Below are 20946 nucleotides of genomic sequence, written 5' to 3' on the forward strand. Positions count from 1 at the left end.
GTTAAATCACTGGCTACAATTACTGACAATTTTAACAATTCACTGCGACCGTGGTCATAGCAGTAATGTTATATTTACTCAGATTACGGATGACATTATTGCGTATTCAAATGCACACACTGTGTGCATTGTAATTTAGATACATCTAACATCTGATATCATTATGCGTATATAAACTGAGAGATATATGCGCACATAATAGTTCAATATTTTGATTATCTTAAAATGATGTTTAGCCACGCTTATCTACAATGCAATGGTAATTGCATCGTTAAGTATAACAGTAACAATAGTTGATTCAGAGAAACAGCACGGACGATGGAGGTGGTACGATTGCTGCTTATCTGCTGCTTCTTGTTTCTCACACGATCTGATTTACCCATCGTCAGAAATCTTGAAGATGAATCTTGTACTATTGTCGAATAAAATAATAAATATATATAAGTAGTCAGAACAATCCTTTGGAATTAATATCAAGATAATATTTCAATTTATCAGAATTAAAAATAAAGGAAAATGAATGAACATCGAAATATTATTTTGATATTAATTCTTTATCGTTCTAATCGTAAATAATATAAAATTATCTATGTGTCTATATCAAATAATATTTTTTTTTTAATTTACCATCTAACATCTTTTATTGCTCAAAAGAGAATGTTCATATTCTCTAAGACGTATAGACGTAAATATATATATTTATTTACAAGATCATTTTTCGGAAGGATATGTTCCTGTTAGCGATATTAATCCATTTATTATTCTTATGTCAGGTTCTCGATGTTCACAAAAGCGTGAATAATTGCTATATACCGTATGATAAGAGTGATGCTGATCGTTCAAAAAAGTAAGTATCGCGTTCTTTTTACATTCTAGTAAAGCAAAATTATTCAGCATTAATTTCAGTTTTGCCGTCATTTTGAGGCTGTCTGACGAGAATGAATATAAAAATACTGATCCACATTGATGAATTTTAATCTGGTTTTGTTCGGTTGACTAATGTATACAAAAAATCAAAATAAAAAGATAATATAATTCATACGTAATGACACTTAGAATTTTTATTTTAGTATAAAAAGTATAATAAAATGCTGTAAAATATTTCTCGTAAAAAATAGAATAAAAAACGTTGATAGCATCCCATGTAGCATATGTTCCTAAAAGATTTAAAGACGTTTTTTTATCGTTTTTAGACATTTTTAAGATGCCTTTTGACCTTTTTGTGCTGTTTGGGATATTAATTAAACACTGTCCCTTTTAATAAAGAAATGTCTCTTTTTTTCAAAATTATATAATTATGTGTTTGTTCAATAAAGTATAAAAAAAAACATAAAAAATAGTATGTACATAAAAATATAATTACAAAAATATGGATATCGGAGATGAGTCAGCAGGCATTAACAGCGAGAAAAAGATTTCCCACTTTCGTCGACAAAGGTAATCTTCTTATACAAAAGTGCTCCCGGCATCTGAGACTGAGGAACACCGATAAAGATAAACGAGCTTTCGTGCTTAAGGATTAACCGAGTGGTCGCGTGTTCCGTAACGATCGATGAAGCGACGAATCGACGGAGAAGAACTGGCACGCTAAGTGTTCGGTCGCTAAGTAAGTAGTAACGAACGTTGCATGGACGGACAACGTGACGAGGATGCCCCTCGCATCGTTACTTGGAATTTGTAAACGAACCACATATGGCTGCTTGTCCACAGAGTAACAAGTGAGGGATTGTTAGTCTTTGTTAACATTATTACAAGCTTTGCAAGATATCTTACAAGTATCTAGTATCTCAGCTTAATGTGTTTGAACATATTTGCAATGGTGTAAATTCAGTTCAATAAAGAATTTATAATTATTTATCTTAAATTATATATTTATGTTATTATATAATCTAATTTGATATAAACAAGTTGTCAAATAGTTTAAGGAGCCTATAATTGATGTTCTTTATTCTCTAATCTTTATCTTTTTCCTCTCTTTCTCTCTTGTAATATTAAATTCTTTTATAATCATTTCTTTTTCTTGTGAATCTATCTTAACTTTTTATTAAAAAATATAGAAACCAGAATGCATATTTTCTTTTAGGAAATTTAATAATAAATGCAGTAATAAAGAATTTATAATTACTTATCTTAAATCATATATTTATGCTATTATGTAATTTAATTTGAAAGAAACAAATTGTCAAATCTAAGTCCACACATCATGTTCTTTATTCTCTAATCTTTATCTCTCCCTCTCTTTCCCTCTCTCTTATAATATTAAATTCTTTTATAATCATTTCCTCTTCTTGTGAATCTATCTGAATTTTTTATTAAAAAAATAAAATAAAATATCAGAATATGTAAGTTCGTCTATGAGTGTACTTACTACAGAGGAATTGGTAACGGTCGCTGGGGATGGTCTCGGATGGGCATAGACCCGGTCGGCCGAGCTTGTAGAGCTCCTGGGGTGCGGTGCGATCGACGGGTCCGTAATTACACACGAGTGTCTCAACCCGATTCTCAAACCCGCCGGGCGTCGCCGCAGTCTCGTTCAAGTCGAGCGTGTAAATCGTGCGGCCGCAACCAACGTAAATGAACGTCGCCGATGCGAAGGGAATGTAAGAGGAAGAGAGTTGCCACGGCGCGCTAGAGTAGTTCACTAGTCTGAAAGGTACGATTATCTGGACTAAATGAAGGTGGTCGGCAGCCTTTGGGTCTCCCTCCATTCACGCGCAACTTGAATTCAAATTAGGATAGGAGAAACTTTTCATAATTTGAAATGTTCACGCAATCTCGTAAAATTAAAATGTGTCTTATAAATTTTACGAAGGAAATAATTAAGTTTTTATTTTTGTTGAAAATATAATAATTCTCCATCAATAAGAATATATTTTGTCTAAAAAGAATATTGTATCTTTTCTCTTTTTCCCTTTTTCTTTTTTTAATTTTAAAATAATTATTATTTTCTGAATCTTTCTATTTATCTATCTGTCTATTATTATTCTATTTATAAAAGTATATATATATATACAATATGACGTTATGATTTATTTAAATTTATTGAATAAATAACGTGAGAAATAATTAGATAGATAGATAAAGAAAAAGATTCAGGCAATAATAATATAAAAGATAAGGTAATAAATGTCTTCTCGTATACTTCTTTCAAACGACTTTACAGGGTTAAAGCTCAAAGCTGATATTGTATCATATTTTTATGTAGGTATCCTATAGGAAATTGAAACTTTTTTTCCTATCAGACCGGAATAAAAAAAAAGACGGCAGCAGCTCATAGCTGCCGGGGGGGATCCATGTATACCGGACTATCGACGAGTAATTTGGGCCGGGTACAATAGCACTCTCGATTTCCAATTTACCGAGAGAATACGCGATTTTGATTGTTCCCGGCGACAGAAGAAGAACACCACCCGTTATTCCTCTATTTCCACTCCCTATTCTATAGAATCGGTCCTCGGTCATTTTCTCTGACGGTCAAGTCGTCGTTTCATTCCTATCCTTTCCTCTAACCTTTCCCCTATAGTACTATCTTTAGAAAGATAAAGACGAGCTATATCAAGAGGTATCAAGAAAAGTCCGTAACATGCATCAAAATATTGTAATAACTTGGATATTTTTATAGAAAATAATCTTTCCAAATTCAGATTATATATGTATATATATAAATGCGTATATAATCTATTGATATTTTTCCTACTAAATGTAACAAAAAAATGAAATATCTTAAATATTATAGAATTATATTATAGAATTATGTTATAGAATTATATCATAGAATTATATTTTAAATATTATAGAATTAGATAGGTTCATGTATTGCGTTGATTAAAAAGTAATGTTGTTTTGTAATACATAACATTTTTATGTTTTTTAGAATACTGTTTCTAAGCTATAAAATATATATGTATGTATAAATATATACAATTATAATTATAATTATTACGTTTAGTTAAATTAGTAAATTTACTAAATTTTCTTGAATTGACCTTTAAAAATAAATGACAAGAAGGGATATTTTTAAGTAATTAATTTGCTTTTTTATTTTTGTAAAGGCAAAAACATGATACAAACATTTAAAATAATTTTTCTACTGCAATTTATATCGCATTTTTCTCTTTGCGAAAATAAAAGAGCATAATTGTTCAAAAATATACTTTCTTGTTACTCATTTTCAAAATAAGGTCAGTTCACAAAAATTTATTCAAGCGTAATAATTTTTGTCTAATCAGGCGTTGAAACTTTTGTTTAGAATTACGTATTGTATATATTTTATAGCTTAATATTGAAAAAACACAAAAATGTTGTCTTTTGCAAAAAAAAAATATTTTTTAGCTAACCCAATATTTGCATCGCGAAATTTATATTCCACTATTACAAAAATTTTATAAACTCTTGTACATTTGAGATCTTTCTAAAAAAAGAAATAAAAGATATACAGAGTAATTCGTCGAAAATGGCTTATGTAAATATTTGCAAAAGTTGAAGATAAAAAAATTCTTTATACAAAAAATATTTGATTCAGAAGGGAACATTGGATAATCATTTTTGTAGGTGAAGACATTAAGGATATTTTAAAATTTTAACGTCATTCTAGTTTTCTTTAATGAAATTACCTGATTTTTTTCATATAAATCGATTCCTCACAATATTCTTATAAGTTATAAGGATATGATAACCAAAGAAATCAAACAGTTTACGAGGTATTTTATACTTTAATTTGACATAATTTTATATAAAGTATAAAATATCTCGTAAAATATTCATTTTTTAGTTATCTTATCTAATACTTTTATGTACAAAATAATGAGAGGATATCAATAAGTGTAAAGAAAACACATAATTATTTTTAAGAAAAAAATATAGAATTTGCAACGAGCAGTTTCAAATGTATAGATTCCTTTTAATTTATTCATATTCTTGATTTCAAATTTTAATTTTAACTCGGGAGAGGATGAAAGGAAGGGCAGAAAAGAATATCGCTCAGGACGCAGATGCATCTAAAATCAGTACTGAATCCCATGAGACTACTGCGATCGCGAGCAATAGCAAACAGGAGGGTGGATGCGCGGGATGAAATAGAGGATCGCGAAAAGACGCGAGGGAGAAGACGAAGGGAAGCGAAGAACAGAGCGATTGCCGCAAACCTTCCCCCGAAATTTGGTGGACCGAGTTAGCTGTGTCTACACACCGGATCGAACATCGGCCATTCACAAAGGAGTGGTAGAGTCTCTCGGCACAAAGGAGTCGTTCCGATCAACTCGGCACGGGCTATTGTACCTTCCTCTCGACGGAATCGCGATTCGTGCACGCGTTACCATCGACCTATATACACGAGCGTGAAGGAAACTGCACGTATATATTTACGCCGATTCTGTCGGGTGATTTGCATATACAAGGTGTCCCGTATCTAGCAAGCCACATTTCGCTTCTCTATACTATGTCTTTGACCGATTTGGAGTTAATTTTTTTTTTCATGGAAAAATGTAGTATAGTTAAACTGTAAGTAATTGAGAAAAAAATTACATTTAATTCTTTAAATTAAAAAAATTCTTCTTTAATTTTAAATGATTTAATTTAATTTTAAGTAAACTTTATTATATAATAAATTCTTAATTTATAAGAATTGGTCAAGAAGATATTTATTATTAAGAATTGAGAACTTGTACGACAAATGATAAATGATCTTCACTCGACGTTTTCGCCAAAGAGAAATTGGTCAAAAGATCCATCTAAGTGAAAGATGGTTCGCTAGGTACGGGACATCCTGTATATCCTGTATACATATATATACTGTGCGCACACTTTCGAGTTTTACCCGATTTTCGCGTTGTCGAAGTCCTCTACCTCGTCGTACCACGACGTAATATGAAAGTGAATTCTTTCCCTACTCGTACCATTTTCCAAGCTGTCCATGTTGAGTACGTTCACATTCTGCCATACTCCAAATCGTTCTGCAAGGAACGACTCGTTTCAATAAGGCATCCGTATGCATTCCGACCTCGGTATAGTAATCGTCCTGAGAACGGTGACCAAGTTCGTTCACCGAGTTCTCTGTCTTATTAACAATAAAACTCTTGGTCCTCTCTTTCCCCAGCATAATTTTGCAAATATTGAAATCGCTGCAATTTAATTTCAAAAAGTTTCGTGCTCGACGTTTTAAATTCAGAAAAATATTTTGCCCCTTAATATTCTTATTATCATACATAAATAAGAAAAGTCATTTTTGCGTATTGTTAATATCAAAATCTGTGAGCTTCGAATAAACTCTGATCAAAATCTGAAAACCGTTTGATTAGAAAAGTAGCGAGCCTTATATGTACATAATGCAACGCATACATGCGGGTGTTTCGGCGGCCGTATCGGTAGAACAATTTCGCGTCTGCACGGGTTATTGGATATTGAAAAATAACGGCGCGACGAGAGAGAGAGAAAGAGAGAGAGAGAAAGCGAGAAAGAAGGAGGGATGAAAAATGAGATATATCAGTTGGAGTTACTTGCCAATGTCTCGGCACTGATCCCTCTCGAAGAGCTTGCACTGCAACGCCCATCTACGCGCTATAACGGCGAGTTCGTCGTTCCAGATCTGTCGAAACAAATGACGCTTCAGATGCCGTCTCCGCCACCCCCGGGATAAATGATTAAATATCGCGCGTGTTCCGTCGATTTTTCTACCAATTCCATCATGGTCCTCGCGGCGGGTTGCGGCCCGGGATTTCCACGGCTCTCTTTGCCGCTCGCTATAGCGACCCGATAAAAATTATGACTGTCGAGCACGGTTTCGATATCCTCCCCGTTGAGATCGCTATACTCCATATCGATGCAATTTTCACTCCCGCAATCGGACTGCATAGGAATCAGTAGCGATTGTAAAACGATAATACATTCTTTCGTTACAAAAGGGAGTTTAATTTATAATATATATTAAATACGGGATGTGTGCTTTTTTTAATTAAATGAATAAGATTAAACACTTGGATGCAGGAATGATTAACAATTGTAAAATGATAATACATTCTTTTATTATGAAAGGGAGTTTAATTATTCGTTTATAATATATTAAATACAGAATATGAGTTATTTTAATAAGACGATTAAGGTTGAGACCTGAATGTCTCGAATATCATATCAGCATGTTTTGTCACGATTTTGAATATTGATTAATGAATAGAATATTTAATATTGCATATTGAATATTAACTTGCTATTTTAATCGATCAATACAGTTATGTACGCGATAATACCTAAGCAATTTCTATAAATATTTACGGGATACAAGCACATGGTATGACTGAGACAAATATGGCAATAATTATTTTCCTCGCAGTCGCGCGTCGCTAATATCTTTCCTCTTGTCTCGCCGCCGTCGTTGTAACGTGCGAGGAAGAATAACAGAGAAAAAGTGCGGACTGTCATCCCCGGATCGAACTTCATCATCGTCAACGCCATCGCCACCGTCGCCGCTGCCGCAAAATTGCTCGCGCCGCGTCAGCTGCAATTGCGATTCAACATTCAGCTGCGCGATCCGCGCGCCAGGCTTAATCGCGAGACGCGAGCTTTTCTTCTTTTTCTCTCTCTTACGAGTTGCCCAACTTCAAACCGCCGCGAATCAATTTAGCGACTTCGACAGTTCGAGATGCCTGAATTGGTAGGGAAATTTATCGCGCAACGGAACGGAAATTCATATCGCCTCTACGCGAACCGACTCACCCGCAGGTCGGTCGGTCGGTCTTGCACTTGATCGATGCGTGCCCCGAAAACGGGATATATATATATATATATATATATATATATATATATATATATACCTAAGCAACGCATTGCGCGAACTATTTCAATTTCACATTTATTATAGACCGGGAATTCGCGGTTGCGTATAAAGAAAACGAAATCGCCTCCGGGGGAGGGGAGGAGGGGGGGAGGACAGTTCGCTGATAAATTGTTTCGCGGGCGGAATGCCCGGCACTCGGCAGGCCGATATTTTTATTTGCTTACGTAGCATATTGCTTTATATCCAAATTTATCTATCCTCTTTTCCTTCTTTCCGCGTTGCGGAGTATTGCGGAAAGTATTTATCGTTAATTCGCACGCGAATTTAACTGACTAAAGCAGGATCTGCAGATCAGCGGATCAGCTACGTCAAATAAATAATTTATAAATTTGTGTATGTTTCGAGATTCATGAATTTGACGTTACGCAAAGCACACTTTTAACCTTTCGAAATATGAATTTAATAATTAATTTGTGAGTTAAAGTGAAGAATATAACGTTTAAAAAAGACATAAAAAATGTAAAAAAAAAATGCTACATGTATCTTTCTCTAAAACTGTCCTTCACAAAAAAATTAATCGTCATGAAATACAATGAAATTATAAACTTTACAAACATAGATAATTATACAATAATAAGGAGCCAGCTTTTCCATAATTTTGATATGTGTTTTCAAAATTATCACCCTAAGTAATGTTATGAAGGTTTTAATCAGCGCTCGTTGTTAATTAAAAAATTATTAACAAAAATAGTTTGAAAAACGAAATTATTCATCCTTGGGAGGGGGAGGAGAGTCAAATTATATTTTATGATGTATAATGATCTTAAAGTAAATATGTGCGCTCCTCCTCCTCCCACACTTAAACTATTCCACGCAAGGATCAAAATTATTAATGTATTTATACAATAACATATAATTTACATACGGTGTTATAGAATTCTATTCTATTACACTTCCTTTATTAATAGCTTTTTAATTTTACAACGAGTGCCGACTAAAACCTTTATAACATTACTCAGGGTGATTTTTAATAACATATGTCATGTCTTGGTCACTAAAATCGGGATTGGTCTATTACTGTGTAATTACCATGTGAAATCCATTTAAAAAATACATTAAAAATGTAAAGTATAAAATGCCTAGTTCTTCTTCAAATCTATTCTTTACAAAAAAAAAAAAACTAATCATTTACATCAATATAACACTTTATAAAAAATAAAATCTCTTTAACCAAAAAATATTCCTCACTAATTTGTTTTAACTTTGCTAATAAGCAGCAAATTATTTTAAAAGTAAAATTCGGACATGAACGTCCAACACCGACACACTTAGTGCGCCTGCGTTCACAGGAAATGTAATTTATAGAATATATTAATCGATTATATTAATTACATAAAAAATTAATATTTAATTATCCATTAATTAAAAAAAATATATTAATTTACTGATGCATTAATTAGTAAACAATATATGATTTAATAAATACATTATATTAAAATTACGGGAAAACATGAAAGTCATGTAGAGCCAAGCGCCAGATGAAGGAGCGCAAATAAAAAAAAATAGAAATATGTACCACGCAAAAATCTGTTATTACGGATGCTAGATAACCATGAATTTGATTGGAATAACGTTGAAATCTTGGATGAGGAGCCCTATCTGAAAAAGAGACTTGTATCAGAGATGCTGTTTATCAGACGTCAAAGGAATGGTTGGCATCGACAAGAAGATACGGAATTTTTGAACCAGGCATACATATCTATTGTAGAACAGATGTCTCAACTTTAAAATTTAGACCTTGACTTATTTGTTATTCCCCCCTCTTTGAAGGTTAAGTTATTATTGACGACTGATGAACAGCTTTCGGATCATTGTATGTTTACTTGTGCGTCTGACACGGCGTGAGACGGTCGCGTACGTCTTGTCTCGCGTTCTTCACAGTGATGAAGTCTCCCTCTGAGTTTTTCTTCTTTTTTCTTTTTCTTTGTTCTCGCCATTATGGCATTAACCTTGAGAGTGCATTTGAGGCACCATTACTTTTAACTATATAGTGTGAACCATTGGGGGACTCAGCGTTATAATTTGATGTAGGTAATTGCGAAAGCATGGACGCCTTTGTAATACTCTAAAATAATTTTTTATCACTGAAGATGATTCAAAAATTGATCAAATCGTTCGAAAATAATTTGATTGTTTTACTACAAAACGTTGTTTTTATTTGCGCTCCTTTATCTACCGCTTGGCTCTACATAGTTTTTATGTTTTCCCGTAATTTTAATTTGTGAGCTTTTTAGTCTTTATTGATATTAAAAATTATTAACTGTTTTTAATTAAGAAAGGCAAATATATTTCTCAAGTAAAAAAAAATATATATATATATTTATATTAATTTAATAATAATTATATTTAGTAATTATATATAAATTTATTTGTTTATTTAATTATATATTTAATATGTTACATAGTTATATATTTATTCATTTAATTGATTATTTAATAATTTAATAAATTAATTAATTAATTTAATATTATTAATTTATATATAATTTATAATGTACATTTAAACTTTTGCATTTACATAACGTTTAAAAATTCTGTAAGTACATTTTTAATAAGCTATATAGATAATATCTAATTTATATATTTTATCTTAGTATTTATTTAATAAAAAAATAATCCTTAATTATTAACTCTATCATATATTTAAATACTTTATTTTATACTTACAAACACTAAATTTAATTAAATAATAATAAAACTCACATTTTTAATAATTTATTAAGACAAAAATGTGAACTCAAAGTTAAACTATTAATATTAATCTATATTCATTTTTTAATTTTAATACTTATCTATATTAATTTTTTTAATTTTAATTAATAAATTTTATAAATAGAAAATTTACATTTATCAAAAATAGACTACATAAACTACATAGAAATATTTTTTTATAATTGTAATATCCAGCAATGAGCCCGCTAACAATAAACGTTAGACAGTATTATTCCGTTCACGTTCGAATTTTATCTTTGAGATGATTTGCTGCTTGCTGGTAAAATTAAAAAAAAAGCTTAAAGAAAGTTTTTCATTTTTTATAAAGTACTATTTCGATAATGATTAATTATTTTGTAAAGAACATTTTTAGAAGAAGAAGGATTTTGATGCTTTTTACTTCTTTGATATTGCTATTTTTAAGTGGATTTCACATATTTTTATAAAGTTTATAATTTTATTGCATTTAATGGTGATTGATTCTTTCGTGAAGAATAGTTTTGGAAATTACATTTTTGATAGCGATTAATTATTATTATCTAAAGAACAGTTTTAGAGAAAGATATATTTAGCACTTTCTTGACACATTTTTTATATTCTTTTTAGACGTTAATATATTCTACAGGGCAAATCTTTATTTTAATTCATTAATTAATTATTTATTTTATATTTTAAAAAGCTAATAGTTTGCGCAATGTTAAATTCATGAATCTCAGAATGTTTATTAGATTTATTAACTTTTGACATAGCTGATCCATGCGTATCCTTTTTCAATTTGTATGACATTTTCGAAACCTTTGCCATTTAAAGCAATAGATGATTAGATTTTAATTTTATCTAATATTAATAAAATATCCAATATCGAGGATTTTATAACAGATGTCAGACCGAAATCGCAACTTTACAGGAATAAGAAAAATAATTTAAAATTCGCATTTGATATATACGTTTAAATATTATTGTATTTATTTCCATAATTATTAGGCAAACGTATCTTTAAGATACTAGGCGTATAGAGCTTTTATATTCCTGAGTATCTATTTTTTTTTTTTTTTTTTTATAGAGGATACGTTCAGTTATAAAACCCTCGATATGTATATGTATAATATAGTATCACAATTTAACGAAATCATTGAACAATGAACAGAGATAAGGAAACACAAACTGGACTGGGTTAAATCTATATAAAAGTGAAAGCAACAGTGAAAAGCAAAGCTTCTAAAACGTATATAAAATATAAAAACGATTCTCTTGACTATATATAAGGTACGGTTCGTAGAACAATTTCGTAGCATTTATTCCCCCCCTAAGTGAGATTCATAAAGCTCTCGATAGTAATTCTGGCGTAGCGGGTCGAAATTTGTTTGTTCGATCGTTTCCCCACGGGAGATGTTATAGCATGTAAATGTGCTTGCTCGGCAAGTTCGTTGCTTCTGTGAGGCGCGTGTTTTCATTTCGCGTAGCCGAAGCCGCCTCTCATATCATTACTGTTTCAATACGCATGGGAGATAAGAACTTTTCAAGTTCTGTCGCGTGAGACCGCCGAACATTTCGCCATCTCTTCTCTCGCCATATCGCCGTATCACTATATCGTAGACAATAGGTAGAGATTGTAGACGAAATTAATGCATGGTAGCCGTAGCGAATTATACTTGCGAGAGTGATTTGAATTTTCGATCGATACGCTCTTCTCCCGAGCACGATTCACGCGATATTTATTTAACTGAGAATTCTCTGTTTATTCATAGTTTTCCTAAAAATTTATCTTTTCTCTCAACAATTAAATAAATCAATATAAAATATGTAACATTCTCTTTATGTGCTATATGAGAAACAAAAAGGATAAATTTTGGCAGCGTATAGACTACATGACGCGTTTTAACGACATTGTAAATTTACTTAACGTTTTAATGTAAAACTGTATGCATATGCGACAACTCGATTTTGCAAGGGTTGATTGTTTTGCCAGTAACGCAATTTACATTTCCGAGTAATGACATGTCAAACATTTTGATTAAAACGAAAGCGACATATGGGCAATGAAACACGCGAAGAAATTAACACTCTTATAGGTCATACATTTTTTTTTTTTACTCTGGTTACATATGAATCACAATATCTTGTCCTAGTTTTAGCTTTTTCAAAGTGCTTCAAAGAAATTATATACATATATTATATATATTATTCCTTTATATCTGTAGAAAATAATTATGTACAACAAAAGTTAAAAAAATAAATTTTAAACATTTTTTTTTTTTATTAAGACCTTTTTTTATTAAGAGATATGTATTCTATTGATAAAATATCGATAGAATGAAAATGAGCGATATGATTTTTAAGGGTTAAAATTAATCTAAAGAATTTCAAATTAATAACATGCACTTGAAAATAGTTTATTTTATACATGTTTCATGTACACAAATAGTACCTGTATGCACAAGTATTTACACGGGGACTTGAACAGGAATTTCAAGATATTTTTTGTAATGTGGGACAATCTTCGATACTATTATAATTTTTAAAATGTGAATTAGGCGCAAAAATTGGATAAGTAAGAAACCAGTTAATAATTATTATCAGCAAGAATGCGACTATTGTCGCGCGATATTTGCAGCTTATAACTGTCGAGCGTTTTAATTGCGTAATTGGCGAATCTTGTAAGAGCTCTAAAATCTGAAATCTTCCTCAAAGTTGGAAATATCTTCTAAAGCACGAAGAGATACATTGCCTGAGCTACACAGAACTGCCTGTACCTTTGAGAAATTCCTTAGCAGTTCATTTAATAAATATGCATATGTATGGATATGAAAATCTCTCATCGTGCAATTTCTATAGAAATTACGTAACGGTTAACACATTACTTGGTCCCTGGCACATGTGTATGTATGTGTGTGTGTTTTCTTTAATAATTACCACACGGAAGCCTGTTACTTATGGCATATCGTTACTAATGGCATATCCACAATAATACTTCTTTCACACGATGCGATTTTTCATGCTGGTTAACATGCGTGATTTGCTGCGTGAAAATGAGCTAAGTGTGCTGCAGATTTTCACTTCACACAGAGAAGCTAGCTTAGAGGATGTAATCGACGCTAGTTTATGCACTGTTCCTTAAAAAATTGTTAAAAAATGGACGCTGCATGCAGAAAAGGTTTAGGAGCATTTGCTCTTCTGTTGATTATAAAAAAGTATTAATTTTCAAAAAAAAAATCACACGATAATTTTAAAAATAATCACCCATGGAAATTAGGTTAATCATTGGTTATGTTAAAATATGCAGAGAAAATAGCGCTCGTTCTAACGTCATCAACGTTTCTCGCTGTGTAGCCTGCATGGCGGTTAGCAGGGCTCCTCGCAAGCAAATTCGCACGAAAAATCGCATTGTGTGAGAGGGTTAAAAGATACGCAGTGCGCGAGTAAAATTAAATGAAACTTACATAAACAATACTCATACGCATTGAGAAATTTAACATAAGAGCGTATCTCCAATTTAAACAAAAATAAAATATTACTAAGATATATAAAAACCTTAAAACAACTAGTACATTATAATAGAGTAATAATTGATCTAATAATTATGGAAATAAATACAGAAATATTGAAACATATTCTTATAAATCGAACGAATTTACAATTTTTTTTTTTGCAATTTCGGGTTTACGCTCCTATGTTATGAAACTCACGCAGTGGCGTAGTCAAAGGGAGGCTATAGGGGCTTGAGCACCCCCCTCCCCAAGATTTTGAGTTTTAGTGGCTATTCTTGAAAAATTTATTTTTATTATTTAATTCTTGGTTTATGTCAAATTTAAACTAAAATAAGGCTATGTGTAATAATTTCTTTGCCTAAAGAGATGCTTTCTGTACAAAATAAACAGTCTCGTTTCTATAGCAAAGATATGGAAATATTTTTTAATCCACCCCAAACCGTAGATTTGGCTACGCTCTTGTCTCGACATAATATTACACATATGCAAATCGATCTCATATATCCTTACAAACTTTATCTCCCTTGTATAAGCCCAAGTTTTCTTTTACATTAAGCATGCTACGGAAAAAACGAATTTATGTAATATTAAACTGTGTTTCAAAATTTCCTTCGGAAAAACAGTGAGCCAATCTCTCATGTATGTAAAAAGCCGTTGTCGATTATATTTAAATTCTAATAATATTACACTCTTGTAATTACTTATAAAGTGTTATTTGTATCTTTAATTAATGAATGTTTGTCTAAATTAAAACGTAATTTCTGGATTAAATCAGAGTCCATCACGCGTATTGATTAAAGCTTTTAAAATTGAACTTACGCAATTTAAAAAATAAGTTCGAGCGTGAGGCTTCCTTAACATATAATCATATGGTTATCCATACACGATCCGATGCCGATGGTGTCGGCGTCGTGATCTGTGCAGCGCAAAATGTCATAAAGTTATATTAAGGACTATCCGGTGCGTTATCCCGCCAGGCCAATATTGTGTTCATGTCGGTAATGCCACGCGTGCTCCATGGCTCGAGCGGATCAGAGGACGACGTCGGCGGTGAGGCCATCTTATTCTGCTCAATCGATTCCCTCCTCTTCATCGGCTCCTCTATTTCTTTAGGCGATACTCTGCGCGTGCATAGGTTGAAAAGAAAAAAATGCGGATTAAAGAATCAATCAATCGAGCCCCATATAGAATGTTTTACCAAATATTTTTTAAGCTATATATTTTTTGTGATCGATATTTTTTCACGAAAAATGTCAAATTACATACACGGAATCGTTGATAAAATATTATTATCGTATCTTTCTTTCTTTTTCTTTTAAATTTTTACCATTATATATGTATATATTTGTAATTAAATGTATTTAATAAATGAATGTGTAAGTAAGAGAACTTTAAATAAAAAGTATATTTATATATTTACTTTAATTGATTGACGAGATGTATTTTTCTACTGAAATTATAAAGTATCTTTGTTGAGGAGAGATAAAACAATCTGCAATATACGATGATGATTTTAACCTACATATAGCGCCAACGGTGAGATGATTATTAAGTGCTTTAATTAATACTAAAGTTATTTAAATCACGTTAGTTAACGTAGCGTGCTGATCATTATTTATTTAAAAAGATAATAAATATAGATTTCTCTCTCTTTCTCTCTCTCTCTCTCTCTATCTCTCTCTCTCTCTCTCTCTCTCCCTCTCTTTCTCTCTCTCTCTCTTTCTCTTTCACTATCGACTTTCGCAGGTAATTATTAATTGATACAAATATCGATTCAATAAATGTCGACTTTCAGCTTCATATAAAATATATCTAATTGATAAATAGGTTACAAATTTGCTCACTGCTTGTTGTGAGAATAAAAGAAATAATTTATAAGTTTATAAAAATAATTTTAAAATCACAGATTTTTGTATGCAACTATTTATCCTTAATTTATTAAAAAATGTTTTCCATTTTTTTTTACTTTGAAAAATTACAATGTACAATAAAATATAGCTCTCTCTCTCTCTCTCTCTCTCTCTCTCTGTCTTTCTCTCGTTTAAATTTTTTTCGTAAATATAAATATATTCTCCTGTCTAGGTCCGTTATAATTCATATATATGACTTATCGCAAAATTAGTAGAAAATGTGATTTATATCATCGACCATAAATGAAATATCGTTACCTATTTTTAGCTGTTTTTGGCCGACGTTTCTGAATTTTATCCGGTGATTTGATTGGAATGCTACCATTTTGCTTGACTTCCGACTTAATTGTTTCTGTAGCAGTCTTTCGACCTTCCATCTCCATAAGATTTGTTGGTCTCTCTTCCGGATCGTTAAATAATGGTCGATATCGCTGATTTTGTTCGATTGATATAGTGGACGAGGAACTATCGTCATCGTCATCACGATGTGACCGTTTTGACGTAGTAATAAACCTATTATTCGCAGATTTTATTCTTCGAAGACGAGCTTCAGTGCCTAGCAAATTATCTCCTGTAAACAAGGGACATAAAATTTGGACCAATAATTTTGCAATTTGCTAATACTATAAGTATATCTATATATAGAAGTAACTATATAAGACCATTTAAAATTATAATAAAATTATAATGAAAAACACAAAACTTTATTTTGCATTTATCAAGATAATGAAATAGGAGAGCTCTGACTTATTAGTGAGTTAGTGAAAAGTTATTTTAAAATGCATTTTATTTTATTTTGTTTTATTTTATTTATAATTAAATTTATTTATAGTTAAATAATACTAATTTATTTATAATTAAATAATATTAATTTATCTTATTTTTTTCTATTATTCTTTTATTTTTCTTCATTCAGTATAAATGTACTTTTATATATGTTTATGTTATATTTTATAATTATATATAATTTCATATTTGCATCATAAGAAAAACAAAATGTATTTTTAATTTTTTATTACAGTACTATTTATAATATATATTCTCGATTATAAATAAATTTTCTTTTCTTTTTGTAAAACACAAAATAAAATTTTTTAATTATATTTTATAACTTAATATAAATTATATTTTATAATTTTTTAATATTTTTTTTCCATGAAATGAAAGGATCAGATATCACTGCAGAGTCAAATAATCACAAAAATATTTGAAAATTTCAAAATATACTCAACAGCAGGTGAGTATTTCGGCTAAGCAAAGCCCTTTGACACTTGATTCTTAGCAAATTATTTTTTTTTCTCTCCTAAACGTTCTAGTGCCATAATATTTGCATTACTTAACGCAAAGACGAACGCCATGACTTATAGCATAAGCATGCATGAGTAAGAATTTCAGGCTAAATGAAACTCTTTTGAAACCTAATTCATGGTAATATATTCTTTCTTCTATCGTGGGAGATCTTAAAGAGTGCCACACGATATCTACATTTTTTTATATACGATAAAACACCGGCTAGAAATCTTTAATCATGTAGACACACGCCTGAGTAAAAATTTAGAGCTAAATAAAGTCTTGTCAGGTCTTTATTATTGACAAATATATTTTTTTCTATCATAGAGAATCTTAAAGGGTGATAATATTTGGAGAGGAGGGAAACTTTTTAATATAAAACGTAGAAATGATTTCAGGAATTTTTAATCGTGTACATATAAGTGAGAAATTTCGGTAATTTTATATGATTGATGTATATTTTTTACTATCGTTTAGAAAAATTATTTAATTTGTTATTTTAATTTAAATATTAATCATTCTATCGTTCAAATCAATCCTTTACGTTTTTCTATATTTGTATATTGATAATCATTAGACTTTTGATTATTATCTAATCTTTCTTATTTTCTACACATATATGTATATTTGTGTAAAATATTTTTAATTTTATTTAAGAAATATACTTTAAATATTTACAATACAATTTATAATATTTAAAGTATATATATATATATATATATATATATATATATATATATATACTTTAAATATTATAAATTGTATTGTAAATATTTAAAGTATATTTCTTAAATAAAATTAAAAATATTTTACACAAATATACATATATGTGTAGAAAATAAGAAAGATTAGATAATAATCAAAAGTCTAATGATTATCAATATACAAATATATATTTAGTCAAATTAAAAATTTTTGTATCCATTATATGTATTATATTGATGGATCACTATTTTGGAACTAAACTAATATTCAATTTATACAAAGAGAAAAAATAATAAATTAAATAAATTATATGCTCACCCTTGATCTCTTACCCGATACTTCTCTTCAACTCACCCTTGATCTTTCACCCGATACTTCCTTTACTTTTGCTGTTTTCTTCATTTGAAAACACTTTTAATTACACTCTTGCTCACAGAACACGACTCAGATCACACAATACTTTGTACGGCACTTTCGACACGTTAATTGCACGCGACGCGTATTTTATTTATTATGTCGCAACAAGAGAACAACGCAAATGAAAAGTACGATTTGTGCTCGACACTCAAAAGCGTAGCCAGATTAACGCGTTGCTCGCAACCTTTATTGTTAACAGTACATATGCTCTCTCGTTTTAAAATGACTACTATCTCGTATTAAAACATAAATGCACAATGTACGAGTTTATATGAATTAAAGATAAATGTTCGTAGAATGCAAAACAAAAATATATTCTCGCTTTGTTGACTGCTCACGTGATAGATTTCGATAAAATAAATCACGTAGGTATTTTAACAAATAATCGATATACATGTATATAAACGTTAAAAAAAGTAGTAGTATATATAGTATTGATAAATTCTAAATCAGTTAAAAATACTATACATACTTAGTACTTCGCGCATGTAATAATTAAGCGCCGTTTGATTCAGAGTCAGTACATTTTGTCCTCATTTCGTTAATGACTGATGAACTTTGATAACTTTATCCAGATTCTCGCATGATATTACACGAGTTGAATTAATAGCTAATTAAGAAGGGGATCTTTAGAAAATAGAGGAATTAATGCGACGAAATACGGAGCGACTTGTACCGCTGTCTACCCACTCGAGTTTCGCTGCCCGAATGATAACAAGGCTACGGAATATAAACAATAGCACGCTGTACGTCGTGGAAAACAAAGGCCAAATATCGTATAATAAACAATATTTGTTGTTATCACAAAATATTTAACACATGAAATGATATAAATATATGCAGAATATATTATTCCTTAAATTTCAAATTAATAATTATTAGTAAACGGTTGACATATTACGACGTAAGTTATTTTATTCACTCTACTTGTGATTTATGTATTATTGTGTGTTCAAACAATCCAAAAATAATTATCAAAATGCATCTAAATGAATCAAAAATTCAATGCAAGGTATATGTTCGAATCTAAATACATTTTAAAAAATAATTATTCTGTTAGTAAATTTTACAATCAAATTATAATTTATAATTCCCTCATTATTTCGATTTCAAGTTAATACAGCGAGAATAAAATATATACCTTGAAAGAGATAAATAACTGGAGTATGCTTACGAGTTGTCAATCGCGAAAGTTAATTAATTGTAAAGTGCTGTTAATCTTTAATTGTTATCTAAATAGGCATCGTACTTGACAATCGTATTTGACATCACTTGGTATTTCATCGTATTTTAAAGGTAAATAATGATACACGAGCCTCTCATTTATTATGTGTCGTGTAATTAATCTCACAACAAATAATAAATTAAATTGTAAATAATATAACCAAATAATAAATTATTAATTATAATTACTGATATTACATTATAAATTATATAAATTGCTTATTCTATTTGCAATATTTTTATTTCGAGTAAGTATGGAAAGAAAATAGATGTTACAAATTATTGCAAAATGTTATTCAACGCTATTTATTTCTTTAAATATAAAATTCTCGAGTCGTATCTTGCTAAATAAAGAAAATTACGACGAAATCTTGAAACATGTAGCTACAATACGGAATGTATATCATGAGAAACAAAAGTCAAATATTATGTACGTACATGCTATTACATTTGACGAACTAACTCAACTTGCATAATATTATACGATATCGAGATAATATTGCCGTCATCATATCAAAAGTTATCAGGTATTAACAAATCAATTATTTAAAAAATATTCTAGGCGTAAAATGTGTTGACTCCAAATTTAATTGATACATGATGCAATATGAAGTAAATAAATGTAAATAAAATTTGTCAGTGGTATAACAGAATTGTACATTAATGTTAAAAATAAAATGCATAGGTATTTTACGTAGTTTATTTAATCAAAATGTTTCGTATAAGAAGAGAAAAACAAAAACATTTTCAAATATTGCATTTTACAGATATTTATTTTTAATTTTAATTTATATTGTATCTTATATATACATACAGGGTGAAGTACATATTTATATTGAGACGCCTAAATATCTCAAAAACTATAAGAGCTATAAAAAAATGTTTCAAACAAAAAGTGTATGGTTTCGAGAGGAACATAAAATGATTGATTTGACCTTGAATAATTGTTTGAAGGTCACATAAAGATCACCTTTAATTTCTTAAAGAGAAACTCCCATTTTTCATTGCACATTCTTGTAGTTTACTTCGAGAGCTTTTCAAAACACTATAATAAAGTATTTTTTCATTAAGTACTTTTATGAGGTTCAAAAGTCACAATATTTGACATAAAATACCAAATATCTTGTAAACACTCACTTTTCGGTAATCTTATCTTATGCACAGAATAATGAAACGAATTAATTAGTGTAAAGAAAACATACAGTTGTCTTAAAGAAAACAATATGTAGCTGCTCATTGCAAATTCATATTTTTTTTCTTTGACCAGATCAATGGCATCATCTTATAGCCCCTCGAAACCATACAACTTTTATTTAAAACATTTTTTTATAACTCTTATAGTTTTGAGATATTTAGGTCATTATGCAGTTTT

The 20946-nt window shown here is 30.1% G+C and overlaps 2 protein-coding genes across 3 annotated transcripts in view; both read right to left on the bottom strand.

The window, feature by feature from the left end:
* Positions 1–242: 242 nt before the first annotated feature.
* On the bottom strand, positions 243–7434 carry LOC140662775 (venom allergen 3-like). Its single transcript, XM_072886443.1, has 6 exons — positions 7267–7434; positions 6673–6843; positions 6499–6583; positions 5816–5951; positions 2369–2646; positions 243–412 (listed from the first exon to the last, which is right to left on the bottom strand). The coding sequence occupies exons 1-6, from the start codon at positions 7432–7434 to the stop codon at positions 243–245; spliced, it is 1008 nt and encodes a 335-aa protein (XP_072742544.1).
* Positions 7435–12923: 5489 nt separating this feature from the next.
* Positions 12924–20946, bottom strand: part of Iav (transient receptor potential cation channel subfamily V iav) — a 47840-nt gene continuing 39817 nt past the window's right edge. For both annotated transcript variants that reach the window (XM_072889270.1, XM_072889258.1), the window contains exons 13-14: positions 16197–16509; positions 12924–15149 (exon numbers count right to left, since the gene is read on the bottom strand). In XM_072889270.1, the coding sequence (XP_072745371.1) occupies positions 14975–15149; positions 16197–16509 (488 nt within the window). In that variant the 3' untranslated portion in view covers positions 12924–14974. The remainder of the gene's footprint in view (positions 15150–16196; positions 16510–20946) is intronic.

The sequence above is a fragment of the Anoplolepis gracilipes genome, chromosome 1 (genome assembly GCF_047496725.1).
Source record: "Anoplolepis gracilipes chromosome 1, ASM4749672v1, whole genome shotgun sequence".
NCBI classification, from domain to species: domain Eukaryota; kingdom Metazoa; phylum Arthropoda; class Insecta; order Hymenoptera; family Formicidae; genus Anoplolepis; species Anoplolepis gracilipes.